Source organism: Lissotriton helveticus, chromosome 2_2 (assembly GCF_964261635.1).
Source record: "Lissotriton helveticus chromosome 2_2, aLisHel1.1, whole genome shotgun sequence".
Classification (NCBI taxonomy): Eukaryota; Metazoa; Chordata; class Amphibia; order Caudata; family Salamandridae; genus Lissotriton; species Lissotriton helveticus.
In genome coordinates this window covers 105,418,696-105,436,897 of record NC_136060.1, presented here as the reverse complement: position 1 = coordinate 105,436,897, position 18,202 = coordinate 105,418,696, and the positions used below count along the sequence as shown (strand labels likewise).

General features: G+C 40.7%; 1 protein-coding gene across 4 annotated transcripts in view; it reads left to right on the top strand.

Moving 5' to 3' along the window:
* TRMT9B (tRNA methyltransferase 9B (putative)) overlaps positions 1-17,673 on the top strand; it is a 226,311-nt gene extending 208,638 nt beyond the window's left edge. For all 4 annotated transcript variants that reach the window (XM_078678156.1, XM_078678157.1, XM_078678158.1 and 1 more), the window contains one exon: positions 8,565-17,673. In XM_078678156.1, the coding sequence (XP_078534282.1) occupies positions 8,565-9,580 (1,016 nt within the window). In that variant the 3' untranslated portion in view covers positions 9,581-17,673. The remainder of the gene's footprint in view (positions 1-8,564) is intronic.
* The last annotated feature ends 529 nt before the right edge of the window (positions 17,674-18,202 follow it).

The window sequence follows — 18,202 nt, the reverse complement described above, 5'->3', positions numbered from 1 at the left end:
ATGAAAATAAGTCATTACAGAATAGGCTATGGAAAGCACTTCATTTATCTGAGGGACTACAGTGACGTCTGTTCGGCATGCAACACAAAAGACTATTTAACACTGAAGAGATAGAAGACATATGCCTCATAAAGGCATGCTACATCAAGACTTTAATGAGTCTGTAATTGATGATGTTACCAAAGAGAGTGAAGGATGTGAGTCTGACGACAGTGTGGGAGCACATCCAGCAGTCCTGAGGCCCAAAAGTATTACAATCCTTCACATCTCTGACTGGCGGATTCAAACGTACAAGCAGGGGCGGCCTTAGGCATGAGCAAGCTGTGCACCTGCACAGGGCCACCAAACCCCAGGGGCCACCACGCCAATATATATCCTTAATATAATAATCCTCTGAGGATGGATACATATTTGCGTGGCGGCCCCTGGCTAAGATTTGGCGGCCTCCGGCTCTTTTCCACTTCCAAACACCTTGAACCACCCCTCTTTACTGGCCTCCGCGCTCCGCCCCGCTCGGACCCCCTCTTCCGGGGCCTCCTACCTACGCTCCCTGCCCAGGGCCACCATGAGCCTAGAGCCACCCCTGGTACAAGACCAACTTTTTCAGGGACCCAGTAAATCTTGCACCAAGTATTATGAATATACCTCAACACCAAGGATCGCATAGAACTCCACCAGCCTTGAAAGGACACTGTACCTGAACACTACCCCTCTGAGAATCAGCCTCAAAACAATTTCAAATCCATCCAAAGGAATTGACTTCAGAACATGGCCATGCCTTAATGGAGGTAACCCTTCTCAAAATAGCTTGACCCATGCAGTTGGATCAAATGTAGATCCCAACACTGCTTGCCAGTGAACCCAAGCCTTGACTCTGGAGGAACCACGAGGCCAAAATACCTCTAACTCTTCATCAGCACCAAAGTCAGCCTCAAAGTCGAAAAAGGTCATTGACACTGAGGACAGATAACGTTTCTATGCATAGTGCAGAAGGCACTCATTTCCCTCAGACACCACAACAGGACATTTGACAAGGCACCCTCCGCATTGATTCTGTCACAGGCCATATTCTTGTCTGTCCTCCACAACACACATAGCCAGCAAAGATAGAGCATGGACTTAACTTCTGAGGGAGCTATTTCAGAGGAAGTCTAAGCTGTCTCATTTGCTAAAAAGATAAAGGCTGCAATCACTGACACACTGCTGCCTTATCACCATCTCCATCCCTGCACTCACTTTCTGACTCAAACTGCGATGTTTCTGCTGTCCCACTGCCCCCTTGTCCAGCATACCACACAGTCATACTGAACACTTCACAACACCACACTCTACCTCTCAAGAGAAGAGGAGGAGGATGACATCCTCATCAATCGAGACACTCTCTCAAACTGAGAGATCGAATCAATACATGCCCATGTTTAAGTCCAAGCTAGTCTTCAGTCATAAATCTCAAGGACCCTGTATATACGGATAGTTGGGCTACAGGTTAAGAACAAATTCAAGCCTGCACCCCGGATCTATGTTCATCTGTGGTACTCACAACTTTACTGGCCGTCCACACACATAGAAAGAAAGGCTCTGGAGACACCGTGCCTCCTGATAAAGAAAGTAAAAGAATTGACACTTCTGGGAAGCAAGTTGCTGTCAGAACAATAATGCACTAGTAATTCACCAACTCAGTAGCTTTGCTGTCAAAATAGGACAGATACTAGTGGGAGGAACTGAAAGAATTTCTGCAGCGTACGTCTAACACTTATCCAAACACAAGTCATCATGCAGGAAGGAAGGTTTAAATCTAATTGTAAGATTAAATACTCGTGAGACACAGCAGACATTGCTTACAGGCAAGTAAAAACCAGTGTGCTATTCCATCACAATACTTGACTGCGGATTTCAGGTTTTCACAGAGAGGTGCAGCAGCACTTCATCACTTTACCATTTAATCAACAGGGTGATCCAGCTGAATGCTCTAACCATGGAGTTTGGGTTAAGAGCTGCTAATGGCCGTACTGACTCGGACTCCATGGGTACTGATACATTCAACAGGGTAAATAAGACGTCAAGGATTGACTACATGCTTCTCGATCTTACCCTTTGGAAATTTGTTCAGGACATGGCTGTCTTGCCCACTGTAGATAGTGACCATAACCCACTCTCCTTAACCCTCAAGAGTGTATGGCCAGGTAAAAAAAGAGAGACAATACCAAGTAATCTGGAACTTGCCCCCAAACCTTACCCATCAGACTGTGGGAGACGTCTCAAGTGGTCCAAAGTAGTCTTGGATCAAGCAAAGCTAGAAGCTATTGATGCAGCACTAACAACCCTACAAGGGGATTTAGACACCATCTTAGCTCACCCGCTCCCTGGTAGAGTCACAATTGCTTTCCAGGATACCATCAAAACCATAGGAAAACTATTTTGGAAACAGACACGGGGGATAAGATCATAGGCCCTCAGAAGCCAAAGGGCGCCCACGATTGGTTTACTCCTACTTGCAGACTCAAAAAGCTAGCTTTGATCAAGGCCATAAAAGGGAAATCACAACCTGTGGTACAGAGCGCCCGAAGAGAGTACAAGCAGGCCATAACACACGCAAAGAAGGAGTGAGAAGATCAATACTGGCAAACCCTTAAAAGAGGCTAGTTCCAGTAAGGATGCTAGGCGCTTCTGGGACACAATAAGAGCTAGAAATAGACCAGATAGCGAGCTCATTACATGTAACATCACTAGCCAAGTATGGTTTGACCATTTCTCTAAATTGTACACCTGCCAATATGAGACTAGCTCTTGGGCCTCATCTAGCTTTTGCCCTCTGCAAGGTGACCCTAATGACTTTCCGTTTACAATTAAGGAAGTTGAGTATGCTATCAGCACAATTGTGCCCCAAAAAGCAGCTGGCCCAGATGGCATTCCTGGGGACCTTCTTCGCTCGGACAGACTGAAATGGGGAAAGTTGGTCCATTCCCTGCTTACTGCAATTGATAGAGGCGCTGCCATCCCTGAATCCTGGAAAGGGGCTGAATATGTGCCCATTTTTAAAAAGGGCCTGAGAGATAATCCTTCAAACTATCGGCCTATAAGCCTGTTAGATTCAACCCAGAAGGTGGCAGGGAAGGTGCTGTTGGTGAGAATACTGCAATGGATCAATGAAAACAATGTCCTCTCTGACTACCAAGCAGGGTTCAGGGCTGGCACTGGCACAGTTGAGCAGGCGTTTAGATTAATGCTCATTTATTGGAAGGTGGTGGTTATAGGCAAAGGCAGTCTTTATCTCGCGTTTATGGACCTAAAGACTGCCTTTGACCTTGTGCCCAGAGGCACCCTTTGGAGGTGCTCGCGGATTTGGGGATCCCGCGTTACTTATTGTCAATATTGGTCAGGCTCCATGAAGGGAACTTTGCCCAAATAAGATGGGGCACAGAGGGCGAGAAAACCAGCAGAATCCCGGTAGAGAGAGAGGTCCGCCAGGGATGTGTTCTCGCTCCCATCCTTTTTTCACTATACGTGAACGGTGTGGTAGAGCACCTGCTAAAAGAGCCTTCTGATGAACCATCCCTGGCGGGCGAGCGAATACCTACCCTCCTATTTGCGGATGACACGCTCCTAATATCTAAGTCCCCTATGGGCCTCCAAAAGCTTCTCAACAACTTCCAGGCTTTTTGCTCGCAGCGGGGCTTAATAATTAACACTGAAAAAACAAAGTACCTGGTGATGAATCCCCCGAAAAAACTTTCTAGCCCACCTACATTGAATTCCGTGCACTTAGAAAGGGTCACAGTGTTTGATTACTTAGGCATACGCATATCGCATACTATGCAGTGGACTGCCCACCTTTGCAAAACGCTCCTAAATCACAAGAGGGTAGCTGGGGCATTGCTTAGGGAACAGCGATCCTGTTCGATAAGACCAATAGCCCCCGTTATCGATATCTACAAAGCTAAGGGCGTTAGCTCTGCTCTTTACGGGGCAGAGCTATGGGGCACCACCAGCACAGTTAACTTAACACGGTCCGAAAATAAATTCTTTAGGGACCTTATGTCGCTTCCTCAAAGCACCCCAATGGCACCTTTATTGCTTGACCTAGGCTGTCGTCCGATTGGGGATTTGGCCAAGTTCAGACCATTGCTCCTATGGGCCCGGATATGGCGAACTCCTGAACTGGCCAAATATGCTAAGGGGCTAACTGAAGTCATGGCTTCACCTGGTTGGTATAAAGTAAAGTGGCTAAGAAATGTAAAAATGTTGCTTGGGGACCTGGGTCTTAGCGAGGCATGGGTTGGCAGGTCCTCTCCCCCTAAGGCCACTCTAAAGAATCTTTATTGGAACTAGATTGCGTCTAGAACTAGCGCCGACCATGCCTTGGGCAGGCTCACGAATGACTTCCTGCAGTTCAAGGATCTGCCGATCCGCTAACTCTACTTGGATATTATATGGAAGCCTTTCGATAGGGCTCTTTACTTTAAATTTAGGGTCGGTGTTCTTCCAGTACGTGCCCTAACAGCTTGCTGGAAACCTCCGGCCCAGACTACAGTATTCTGTCCTTTCTGCCCAACTAGACCAGAAACCATAGCGCATTTTTTGTTTGAATGTCCAGTGTATACGAACCCAAGAACTAGGTGGCTAAAACCTTTGTGTCGGTCACTAGGCACTAGGTCTCATATTGTCGCATTGCGCATCTTAACGTCAGATCCACGCCCACTCTATGCTTGCAGTCTGTCAAAATTCCTTTCATGGGCATGGTATCTCAGAAACAAAAGGCTTAAATGAAATGAAATGTTTAATTCGATTCTTAAATTTTCGGTATTTTAATGTGCTATCTACTTGTAAATACCAGACATAATAGAGGGGAAAAACCCTGGTGTAAAAATCCTGGTGTAAATAGATTAATTTGTGTTTTTAACTGTATAATGTGCTTTTTTTTATATATAATGTGATGCTTTTATGATATGTTTTTATCGAAATAAAGCCTTTTGACTTGACTTGACATTTAATCAACAGTACATATTAAGTCCAACTATTTCAAAACGAGAGCTCTGCAAGACACCCTCCCACTTCTGTGCATGGGAGACTACATGACCACACTCACTGTCAAGGATGCCTTCATCCACATTCCTGTACTTCCAGCTAGGCCAGTCCTTGAATTATGTAGTAAGCGGGAAAATGTTCTCAGTTTAAACTTTTACCTTACGGGGCCATTACAGAATCATGCTTTTTTTATAAACGGTTAAGCTGTGGTTGCAGGGTATCTACATCACTGCCAAATTAATGTTGTGCCTTATCCAGATGTCTAGCTGGTAAAAGGGTGAGTCAATCCCATTTTCTTAAACCAACACAAAACAGATAGTCCTCCTTTTCCATCATTTGGTATTTTCAACAATATAAAAAAAGTAACACCTTTGCTCCAGTCTGACCCAAACGATTTTCTGAGCAACTTTTATTTCAGTATTGGGCAATACTGACCCCAGTCAGGAACGAGTGTTGGATTTTCAAAGGTCACTTCCTTTTTACCAGACGTCGCATCCTATTATAGTGAGGTTGATAATCAAACTGGTAGGCAAGACGGCTATGTCGATTGGTCTCTAAAGCATGGTTGCACATGCACCTGCTGCAGGAATGTGTTTCCAAACAATGGTGACAAGTAACTGGGGAATGGGAAGGTCTAGTGGTGGAAGATCCCAGTGCTCAACACAAAATGAAGGTGTGAAACCAGAAGAACTTGTTACTGTTAGGTCATTTCTAGAACCTCAGTGTTCGAAATGGGGTTTCTGGTCCGCTAATGTATGCACCCAGCTCAGCCAGAACCCACCACTCTAGTCAGAGTAAGCTAGATATTCAGCTGAGATAACTTGTGCTCACCCCCTAAAAGCTTGGCACAAATCAGCAAGACAATTGCAACACACATGCAGTAACACAATGAATACTCCACAAAAATACTCCACACAGGATAACAAAAGACCAAATACAGTAAAGATCCCATTAAATACTTTGCGAGTTATGCACATTGCACAGAGGGAAATACAGAACTGAACACATTCACTTATATAAAATTATTTACGGTAAATTGAGTGCAGTTGTAAAGATCCCAGTTGGAGATCAATAAATAGATGTGCTGAATTTTGAAGCACCCAAAACAGGATAATTCTACGCTCAGTACCTCTAGACCACTATGCTTTATGTAAACTTGGCCCGCTAGGATAACGATTAGCTTAGTTCAACACATCAAACTGTAGCAGGCAGCAGCCAAGCACAACAAGGCAGGTAGCAAAGTGGCAGTCCCTTCTGCAGCACAAAAGCAGCAGGTCAACACAGCAGTGCAGTTAGCAGAATGGCAGTCCCTCCTGGCAGCACAACAGTCCTTCTGGCAATGTGCAGATGTAGATCCAGCACTGTCTTGTTACAGGTCCAAAGAGTGTCTGATTTGAAGGGGTCAGAACCCCAGTACTTATACCCCAAAGTGACTTTGATGTAGGGGGTGGTTTCAAATGAGCCCTCTGAAGTGCACAAGGACCCCTTTCAATCTGGGGGAGGTGGGTGATCAGTCCTTTGTGTGTAGGCAGGAGATTACCTATTTAAGTGGAGTGTGAGCCCCTCCCATACCTCCCTGCACAGGAAGACCTATCAGGATGCTTGTGAATGTAGACGCAGTTGAGTGTCCTGTATTGTGGCAGGAAATGCCCAAATGTAGCTGTCACCTAGCCCAGCCATGTTTTTGAGACAGGCTGTCAGGCACACAGAGCAGTAAGTCAAGTGAAATGTACACTTTATAAAAGTGTAATTTCTAAAACAGTAAGGTCAAATACAAATTGATCAGCAAAGAGGATTTATCATTACCAAGCCAAAAATATAAAACATGAAAAAGCTAATCCTCTCTGAACAGGGACTACCACTTAAAAAGATATAAGGGAATTTCCGGTGCTAACCTTTTAGAGGGGTAAGCCTCACAGTTGTGAAAAACTAAATAGGCTGTTTTCACCACCAGGACATGCAAACGCAACAGTATAAGTCCTACCTTTTACTTGCATAGTACTCAGCTCTTATGGCTACATAGGGCCTACCTTAGGGGTGAAATATGTAATAAAAGGGGAGTTTAAGGGCTTGGCAAGTAGTTTAAATGCCAAGTCGAAGTGTCAGTAAACTGCACACCTAGGCAGTGGCTGGTCTGAGACCGGTTTGGAAGGCTACTTATGTGGGTGGCACAATCAGTTCTGCAGCCTACTAGTTGAAAGTAACTTACAGGCCCTGGGTTTGGTATACCACTTTACAAGGAACTTAAAGGTAATTTGAATATATTATTCGGGTAACATCAACTACACACATGTTTATGGGAGAAGCACATGCACTTTAGCACTGATTAGCAGTGGTAAAGTACTCAGAGTCATACGGTCAACAAAAAAGACAGTAAAACGTGGAAGTGAAAAGCAAAAAGTATGGGGGAAGACCACCCTAAGGATGCCTGGTCTAACACTTTCAGAAGGTGACTACGCAGAAGCATCCCTCACAGACTGCAGGGCCCACATCAAAATTCTCGCCACTCAAGGTCAGTGGTGCCCTCAGGAAAGTCTCCTTCTCATCAGCATAATGTCACTTCCAGTACAAAAACTATCCTTTAACACTATTCCTGCTTTGTATATTTGTATATATCATGCATACAAAGTATCAAAAACGAGGAGAGATAAAAACATTTATCCTCATTCCACCTGCCTTGAGGCAGCATAAGAGTTTTACGCAAATCGCTGTTTACAAATGTTTGTATGTAGCGATTGGCGTCAAAACCCATGGGAGGTTGTATGGAAACGACCATTTTCCACCCACAGAACACCCCTTGATGCAAAGTAAATAGCAAACTTTGTGAAACTTTGTGAAACTATCCAAAATAAATTCTCATTTGTGTCAGATAGTGAATCTCAGCATAACACTCAAAGACCTGCCGCAAAGCACAAGTAACTCTGGCCTGTACACATATGTGAAGTGTGTGCTCAGTTTATTTAAATGTGTACTGTCTATCTGTGAATATTGTTGTGCTTCTTACCGCATTTTTCTTGAAGTAACTTTTGCTTTCTAAAAAAAGAATTGATGCTAAAGCTTAGTTACGTAGCCAAACAATGTCTCTCTTTCTTGGTTTCAGCAACTCCCATCCCACGTTCATTTGTTAACTCTCTATCACTTGCGTATGATGCACACTTCAGAAATCAAGTAGAAAGTATTCTGTTTCCAAGGTTCCCTCACTTTTCATTTGGTCTTTAATTCTTATTTTATTTCATAATAATGCAAGTCCACCACCCCTACCAGCAAGTAGAACGTATGTTATTTTCAAGGTTCCCTTACTTTTAATTTGTTCTTTAATTCTTAGGTCATTTCATAATAATGCAAGTGCACCACCCATACAAGCCTCTGTAAGTCTAATAGGGGTCATGCTCTGTAATAGTTTGTAGCACGACTTTTCTGCCATCTTCGTAATTTACTGGCAGGCAAACAATGAGAATTGGAAAAAATGATATAGACAGATGTGATCTGAAGGTTCCAGGAATGTTAACACTGTTTTTTTTTCTTGCTTCTTTTTACAGTGATTCATCATTTTTCTACCAAGCAGAGAAGAATACAAGCAATAAGAGAAATGTCAAGAGTTCTGAAGCCTGGCGGGCAGATAATGCTGTATGTTTGGGCAATGGAACAAAAAAATAGACGTTTTGAAAAACAAGATGTGTTTGTGCCGTGGAACAGAGCCTTGTTCTCCAGGCATTCTTCTGAAAGCAGTCAGCCAGGAGGTAAGGGCAAAGGTGGGCAGAATACTAGAGTACAAGATGTATTCCTGCAGCCAGCCATCAATTCAGAACCTATCAACATGCACGACGTCGACCCGGAAGTTCAATCCAACCGGTCTCAGAGCACTAACAACTATGGACCATCTGAGAGCTGCTGCCTGAAAATTTCAGATGAGGAAAATAAATTTTACAGTGCGTTGGGTAGGTCTTTTCGGTCGTGGTTCTTCTCCCGATCCCTCGATGAATCTGCCTTGAGGAGACAAATTGACAAGATGAAACCTTTGAAAAACATAGGAGAGTGGGCAAGCAACACTGTGTCCACCCAACCTGGCAGGCATTGCAGCTTGGATTTGGGGCGTCATGGCTCCTTGTTTAAAGAACAAAGTTTAGACGATGATGAGGTGTTTATGGAAAATACGGCTCAGAAAAAGACACAGTGGGTCCTGGCCGCCGAGGGCATACGAAGTTTAAACGGAAGTCACCATGCTATAATTCGAACCAGCGGTGACAATGTTTCCTTTCAGTGTCAGCGAGTGGAAGATACCTGCCCGCACAATAGGGAAGCAGATACATCCACTGGAGGTAAAATTTTGAAAAGAACTTCTACCACAGACTCCAACGACTCCATTTTGGATGCAGCTGTGGCAGTTGGAGAGGAAGGGGACAACATGTTGGACAGTAACGCGTTCATGCGCTACTACCATGTCTTTCGGGAAGGTGAACTCTCTTTTCTGCTTCAAGAATGTGTACCAGAACTCCAGATATTGAGTTCCTGCTATGATCATGGAAACTGGTGCATCATTGCAGAGAAAAGCTAGGATCTGCTTCCACAGACTGCAGCTGCTGTCAGCCATATTGGACATCCATGGGGAAATACTCAGAAGAAATGGTGCAGCCCATAAGAAAGTCATTGCATAATAGATTCTATGCTTAGCACTTTTGGTTCTGAATTATAATTTAGCACAGATATGGGCCAGCCATAGTTTTTATTTTAATACAGAGTTTAGAGTAAAACATGTTAGCAAGAAATATGTTTCACAGTAAGAGTGTTTACCGCACTGTGGATAACGTGTTAACAGTGCTAGACTTGGTGGACTAGAACATCACATTGGATAAGTATATACTTAAATTCCCTGTTTAAGATGCCCGCAGATTTATTATTTTTAAATTTATAGCAAATGTATTTTCATGGCCCAGAAGGCTAACACTCGTAAACAAAATCACTATGTTCAAGGTTGCATAAGCACACTTGTCTTTCATGAAATATAAAACTACTTTTAATTTCCCTCATTTTCCTAAAACCATTTTCCAAGAGTAGATGTACAGAAGCAGATAGTACAGACGTGTTAACGTCCCCACATATAAAGATTGGTTTGATATGCAATAAGTAGAATATTTCTTTATAATAGTTTAACAGTCCAAACTGCTAGTATTCATTTGGAGTTTCATTAACAGGTACATTTATTCTCAGTTTTAAACAGCTAGATGATTTATATTTTGTGCATGGCAACATGCATGGTATTTTAAATTTATGTGGATATCTTAGTATAGGGAAGAAGTTAAAGAGAGTACAGAAGTAAAAAGAGTAATTCAAACCTACAAATTATTTCTAAACCTGTAATTAAATAGAGAATAAAAATCAGAGGAGAAATATCAATGTGCCCCCCTTTAGCACCATTTTATTTGTGTACCACGTTCATTACACACATAGAACCCAATTCGAGTTGTTGGAGATAAATCTACACCCAAAATTACACTTTCCTTGTGGTATCACCACTCTATTGCCATGCACTTACATGTTTTTGACCCGGAATGGAGAATAACATGGGGTTCAAACATCACCACACCTGTGTATGCATTTTTCTCCCAATACTGGCCCAGTTACTGGGCTTTTGGCAAGTGGCTGTGTGCCCAGCTTCTACAGGGATCATTGTTGATGAATAAAATGTATCAGCTTGTAATTCCAAAAATAATTGGCTGGAATGGAATTACTTCCCAACTTCTATTGGCGCCCACAGAAGTGATACCAATGTTGTCTCAGTGACCTCTATGCCTAAAACACATTCTTGAAGCAAACAGGGACAAAGAAATACGTATTTGAAAATAGTGAATGCGTCATATGAGTGCATTTAAAAAAACTGTGGGCAGTAAAGTATGAAAATATTACAAGGTAGAAAGAGGTCAGTGGCGGCCTCCACAAAGAAAAGGCAGTGTGGTGGGGAAGTGGGATGCGCGGGAGAAGGAGCGAGGGGGGGATTAAAAATAAAATAATACTTACCTTAAGTTGACGGCTGCATCCAGCGTTGCCCCGGATGCTTCCTCTTCATGTCCCAGCAGGCACTTGGGCTGAATCAGACTCCCTGTCCAAGACACACTGGTCAGACCGGGGAGTCTGTGGGGTTTCTCCAGCCCGCTGCTCAATGCAGCCAGGCCGGAGAAACCTAAGTGCGCATGTGTGTTTTGGTCAGCCTGAGATGGCCGGCCAAACACACATTTGCACTTAGAGAGTGCACATAACACTCCTCCTACTGCTCCCTCCCCACCCCTCCCTGTACACGCTGGCAGAGCCAGCTGCTTAAAAATAAAATGATAATCAAATATCGCTTTATTTTTTAGCTGCTGGCTCTGCCAATGGTGCAAAGATCCTCTGCCATTGCGGAGGAGCCACCCCTGAAAGAAGTAGTATACTCTCTCTTTTTATTATATCCTAGTTAGAAACCTGAATACAAAACATGTTAACATGCTTCATCCTTGATTGTATTAGTCAATATCTTCTATGTATCCATCAGCTAAATTAGAGCATGTGAAGGTGAACTCTTCAGCTGGTTTAGAGTTTCGCTGGCAGATCTTGGTCGCCTGTGATACTGTCAATGGAAGTCCTGCAGCATTGTAGGTTTGCCACCATAGCTGTTGGGGTTTTCCTGCCAAAGTGTCTGTTTGAGATACCTAGGGTGTTAAACCTCCAATGGAACACTGGAAATGTGCTCCCAGAGTGGGGGGGGAAATTTTCAATGTCTGCATATCCTGTGATATGGAAGGCTGGGCGACTGTTCTGATGTAGGTGGGAAGAAGGGGGAGGAACGTCAATGACCATCTCTGTATACATCTACCCTTGTCACCGGGCTCTTAGTTTGTAGAAATATTTTGACTTTGGGGTTGGACAGCTGACTGTTTGTGGCTCAAATTGACCCTCGATTATTTGCACATCAAATTCACAAAGAATCACAAGCGTAATGCAGCAGATCTGTCACAATCAAAGATCAACTGTTGTATAACAATGTATATTATTGACATTTTTTGGAAATAGCAGCACGTGGAATATTTAACATGTAATTGTCTTGCAAATGTGCTTTAACAAACACAGAGGCTTATTTATAAGTCCCCTGCGCCACCGGAGCGTCACAAAAAGTGACGCACCGGTGGCGCAGGAGCCTGATCCATTTACCTGGTAGTACTAAGCCACTTTTTTTGGCTTAATGCTGCCTTGTAAATATTGTTGTCTTTAACACAGTGTTCTGTGTTAAAGGCCTGTGCATTTTGCACAGAAAAGGTCAACTTTGAGGTGCAAATTTCCTTATGAACTATGCCCAAATGAGTACTTTAGTGGATCTCTTAAGACGAGAAAAAAGGCGGAACACTTGTTATTGGCAACAAAAAGTGTGCTATATTAAACTAAGTTAATATGTTTTATTATGATTATTATTATTATTATTAATGTTTTACAAAGTTTTACCGTTGTGATGCAATATGAAACATACAGGAAAGCAATAATTATACTAAAGATACGTATTTCTGTAAAACTGTGGGTATGAGTTACAGCAATTGTTGAACACCAAAGTACACCACATTCAGAAACTTCACTTTTCCTTCTTGGTCATTCACGCTGTCAAATGAATCTTTACCATAGCCAGAATTAATTCAATCAAGTCTTTACATTGTTAAAGATTAATGTAGCGTTATTCACAGCACGTTTTGTATGGTAAGCTCATTTTAGGTGATCAAAAGACCCTATTTGTGGAGGCAAATCATAGAGCAAGATTCACTGACACGAGATCATTGAGCATTTCACAGATCGGACTTAAGACTATAGGAAACTGACTGTATGTGAAAAATTCAAATGAATATCAGGGGGGTGAAGAAGTGAACATAAAATGTAGTGGTAAATAGACATGTCAATGGGAAGTACAAAAATATAGAGGTAAAATAGTCATGTTTTTACCACTATAAATTTGAATTGTATATAGACAAACATTAACCCATAACCTAACCCCAACCTGTTAGCCCTATCCATAACTTTAACTTCTCTTACACCAAGTTGTTTCTACCTTTTTATGGTGTGATACTTCCTATTATTCTCATACCATCTTGGGTGCCTCCCTTTCTCCTACTCCTTCTTCTGGCAGTATCCATATACCAAAATTCACATCTTCGAGAACTCTAACCCTTACCCATGCTATCAACTTAGCCTAACTTTAACCCAATTCCATACTATAATCAAAATGTTTAGCCTAATCTTAACAGTAGCCCTTATTCCATACCTTACCATAACACCTTCTCTTACACCTTCCCATAAACCATCCCTAACTCTGGCCTATATGCAAATTCACAAACCTTCCTTGTGCGAATTCCCGTACAATGTGTTTTCCTATATGCAGGGCTCATTCAGAGAATGGCAATAACAGAAAACATACCAAAAAACGTAGTTTTTCCACCGTGCTTGCCACCAGTTGCTTAGCTCTCCAGTTTAGCAGTCCTTTCATAATAGACGTTCCACTGACTGAGACACTTTAAGTTTCATCATCAGGTGCACCAATGTACACTTCTAGCCCCGCCAAATGTGGTGATGGTGGTGGTGGCTAAGCCATTCCATCAACCGTAGCAGACCTACCATCATGTTTTGGTGCAGTTAATACCATGAAAGTCTGCCATGCAAAATGTTGGTGATTTCATGGAAAGGTACATATTGTGGCTCTGACATGCTAGGAAGCACTCACTGCAAGATATGAGGATTCTAAACTGGTATCATCCAATTTCAGGGTCCATGCCAAGTGGTTACATTTCCAGCACCTTACACAGAATTAGCAGAACTTGCATCAATGATTTCCACCCAAACCATTCCTCCTTTTGCAGAGACAGCCAGTTTGATGGTGAAACCTCTGCAGCCCAGATGCTTTCCCTTTGCCAGTGTAGGAAAGGGCTTAGATCTGCCACAATAGTGGATTGAAATTCAACTGAAAAAATCACTAAATCAGCTCATAGTGCCATCAAAAACTGGAATAACTGCAAATAGCATATCAAAGACTTTAGCTTCAGGTAATGTGTTTTCTTTACCTAAAAAAAAATCCACGTGGGTAAAAAAGAAGCAATTGTTAAGGTACATTTCTTATTCATAACTACACTGGAAAACATTCTTCAAGCACAACATTGTCTGGTTTAGAATTGTCATATAATATGTGCATTAGTTATGAGAATTTGGTGAATTCCACAAAAAGTAGGAACTTTGGAAAAATTATAAGCATACGTCTGCCACTCATTTCTTTTTAAATTGGGTCCACTACCTGTAAAAAAAACACTGGAAAACAACAAGCCTTTATATAAATGTAACTGATAACTAGTGGTCTAGGGTTTGAGACAACCATCAAGACAGTTTTATAGAACACGTCTTAAATAAATAAAGAAATGAAAGATGCAGGACGTTTTTAAATATGCAAAGGGATTATTTGGTCTCCAAACCAAGTTATGATCTTCCAGTCACACAAAGAGTAGAAAAAAGAGGTGACTCTTTAAGTTATGGAAAGTACATACATGATACTTAAAAGGCAGACATTTGTACCATGTGCGATCATGATTGTGGATTTACCAAAATGCTAGGGTTTCAGAAAGGATATTGTTTAAGCTTTGACTCCTAGTGGAATTACAGGGTTCACTGCTTGGCCCGCACTTAGACCCCAATCGCCTATTAAGTTTGGCCTAGGCTCTCTGGAAAGGACAACAATTGGAAACTACAGAAAGTGAACAGAACTCAAAGATCCTAATTACAATTCAGTTTCTGTGCTGCCTTCATGCCACTTAAGAGTAGGGACAGCAAGCTGCCATGCCATCTGTGTCATTTGCCCATCAACTTTAGTGTAAAGGAATGAATTAAACATGTTTGTGTTTCACATTTTCATTATAAAATTGCCTGGCATCTCACCAAAGCTAAATCCGTGACTTGCCAAAGCACTTTAATTAGATAATTGAACAATACACCAAGTTCTATCATATCACAGATTTGAATAATAATTGTTATTTTTTAAGTAATCATTCACTCCAAATGTACAAGCTATTACATATTTGATTTACAACAAAATAAACAGACAGTCAAATAGCACTGTATTAATTTATTTGCAATCCATAAGGCCACATGTAAGATGATTAAAAAAGCAGGTATGACTGTCAAGGATATTTTTAAATAGTTCAAAAGCATCCACCAAGTATGAAAACAACTGAAACAACTCTATTATAAAAACGCAGACCTTAAAGATGAAGATGACAAATTGTGTCCTATTATGAATTTTTTAAGTTACATTTTCTGCATCCAGAGTAGTAATTTATCTGCACCCTAAACCTCATTTCTATTACACTTACATAAAATTGCATCTTGTCAATTACCTTTTTCCTTACACCATTTCCTTATCATTAAGATACTAATGTTACTAAGTAGAAGGCACTATCAGAGAAGGTGTTAGGGTAATAAACAGGTTTAGATTAAGCATAAGGTTTAAAGTAAGTGACAGGTATACATTATGTTATGAGTATAGCAAATGTTTCGGGTAAGCAAAATTAGCAGTGTTAAAGTAAGGGTTAAGTTATTGACCAGCAAAATGCTGTTTAGGTAATTAGATATGTGACAGAGCGCCCCTGTGTTCCATTTGGGACTGGGCATATATCAAACAAAGACATGGTTTCCGAAGGAAACATGTAATTAATTTAAATAGGTTTTATTACTGGGCTTTGACAACAGTTATGTGACACTCAGAATAAAATGTCCTGTAAACATAGAGAAATACAACAATTATCTTTAAAGGCTATTATTATGTTCTAGCACTATTAATTTCAACATTGTACTGGCTAAAAATTGCAAGAGAAGGATGATTGAAATTGTGGAGTTAGAAACAGTGAAGGCGGGGCAGTGGTGAATGTTTCAACTGGGTAATGCAATGTATTTCAAATACAGTAAAAAAAAAGACCCAGTTATTTCTAAACAAAATTCCAACAGTTTAGAAAGATCGATTTGAAGCAGTTTTTATGTATAGATTCTGTTCATGTTAGTTATGATGCGTCAACCCTAGGTGCTAATAGTTCATCAGTGTCCTCATGAGTACAGGTAGACAGGGCTAATGGGAATGTACATTAAAAAACCAGCAAGCCTACAAATAATCAATCTTTGATCGTTACTAACCCACCATTAGCTCAAAAATACTTTCTATTTCATGATTTTGATTTGTTCACATACAATTTCTGACATCAATATACACTGACCTCATTGATATGCACATTCAATAAGATTAAAAATACAATTTTTCATCATCAGAATTTCATCAAATCCCCCATGAGAAATCATCCTAATAACACAAAGAGGAGAACCCTCCTCAGTCTTCCATCAATGTGCCTTGGCCAGGGGCTACCATTGATGGAAAACAGAGGAGGGGTATCCTCTTTGTATTATTATGAGGATTTCTGGAAGGGGAGGGAGTAGTGTTTGGAGTATGTGCTTTGCGCTGTTGGTATGGATTTTCAATTGGTTGGGGTTTGTTTTAACTTATTCTTTTTCTCATTTGATGAAATTAATATGATAAAAAGTTGTAATTGTAATCATATTTAATGTACATATCAATAAAGTCAGTGTAAATTACTGTCGTGACTGTTCTATGAACAAATCAAAATCATAAAATATTTAGTTTTTTAAAATAATGGTGGGGTAGTAATTAAATAGGCTAGCAGCTTTTTAAGTGTATATGTTTATGTGATATCCCCTATGCCTTAAGGGATTATTGGGGGTACTATTCACGTAATAGTTCAGACAGGGCTGATGGAACTGGATGAGGTAAAATTATGACCAAGGTGATGGAGTTGATGTAATGGCATTATGTATATTAATGACAAACAACAAAGTGGTAGAAGATGTCATTTTTTCAAGGTAATGTCTAATGAGGTAGTAGTTGTCAATTTAATGAAAAATCTATTCATGACTTCTTGTACAATACTCAACCACTCTCTTTTTAAGTAGGTTGCACCCTTAGAAATTAACTGTAATCTCTTATTTTGGCAGTAGGCAGCTGGTGCCGTTAAAAGTGCAAAATACAAACTTTGTCTTTCACATTCAGTACATACCCAGGCAGCCTTAGTTACAGTTCAAACTATTTTCATTGTGTCTTCAGAAACATTGTACAATATTAATAGAATTATTTGTCTGTGTTTTATTGAAGTGAATGTAAAGTATTTTAGTACTGAAAAATATAATCACCATATAATCGTCTCTCGGTGAGAAAAAAGGCAATAGTTTCAAAAGCACAAACTGCATAGTGTATGATGCGAAATGATTATGACAGTGTTATAAATCTGTATCTTTGCATCCATACCAGTACACATTGCTTGTGTGAGTACATGCATTTAACAGTGTTATCAATGAACAATCTAACTATGTTTACCTAACTAGAATCTCTTTTTAAATAATGCTTTTGAGTTATTTTAATGTTTTTGTTTAATTGATTAAGATGTGCATATGCTTTTATACTCAAGACAGAAATCTGTTTGTATGATTGTTAAGTTATATATTTATGTTTTCATCTTCAGTCACCATGTTGTGAGAGTTGTGTTGATAGACTACATGCCTTATCCATTCTTATATAAAGCTGCAAACTCAAATTAATATTTGAAAGTGGGTTTCTTCATTTCTGGTTGTTACTTTTACATTATTGTGTGCATTACATACATGGATGTAATGAACAGTGGAGCATATCCTAACTAGTCATTGTTTACAGAAAAGTTAATAAAGATCAACTATGGTATTACATCCACAAGTAAAACGTCCTGCAAATTACATAAATGATAGTACCGCAAATGTTTCACAGTATCGAAGTAAGCAGGTATTGTGATAGTGAATCTATTAGAAACTTGCATTAAGGCTTGACTGTAATAGAAAATCCTCCATTTCTGAGGGAAGTAGTACATCTAGAATATAACTGCCAGTAGATTCTCCTCTAGATTCTGATCTATAATGCAAAATCCAAATGGGAGCTGAGCAAACTGTAGGCTCAAAAGAAAGGTTTATTCAGGGTAATATGTCACTACAATGGTTTTGAGAAGTCTTATTAATTACATGTGTCACAGCCACAGTAGTCCCAGCGACAGTGAAGGAAAATTATTAAATGCACTGAAGGGGCAGAAAAGGACAGTAA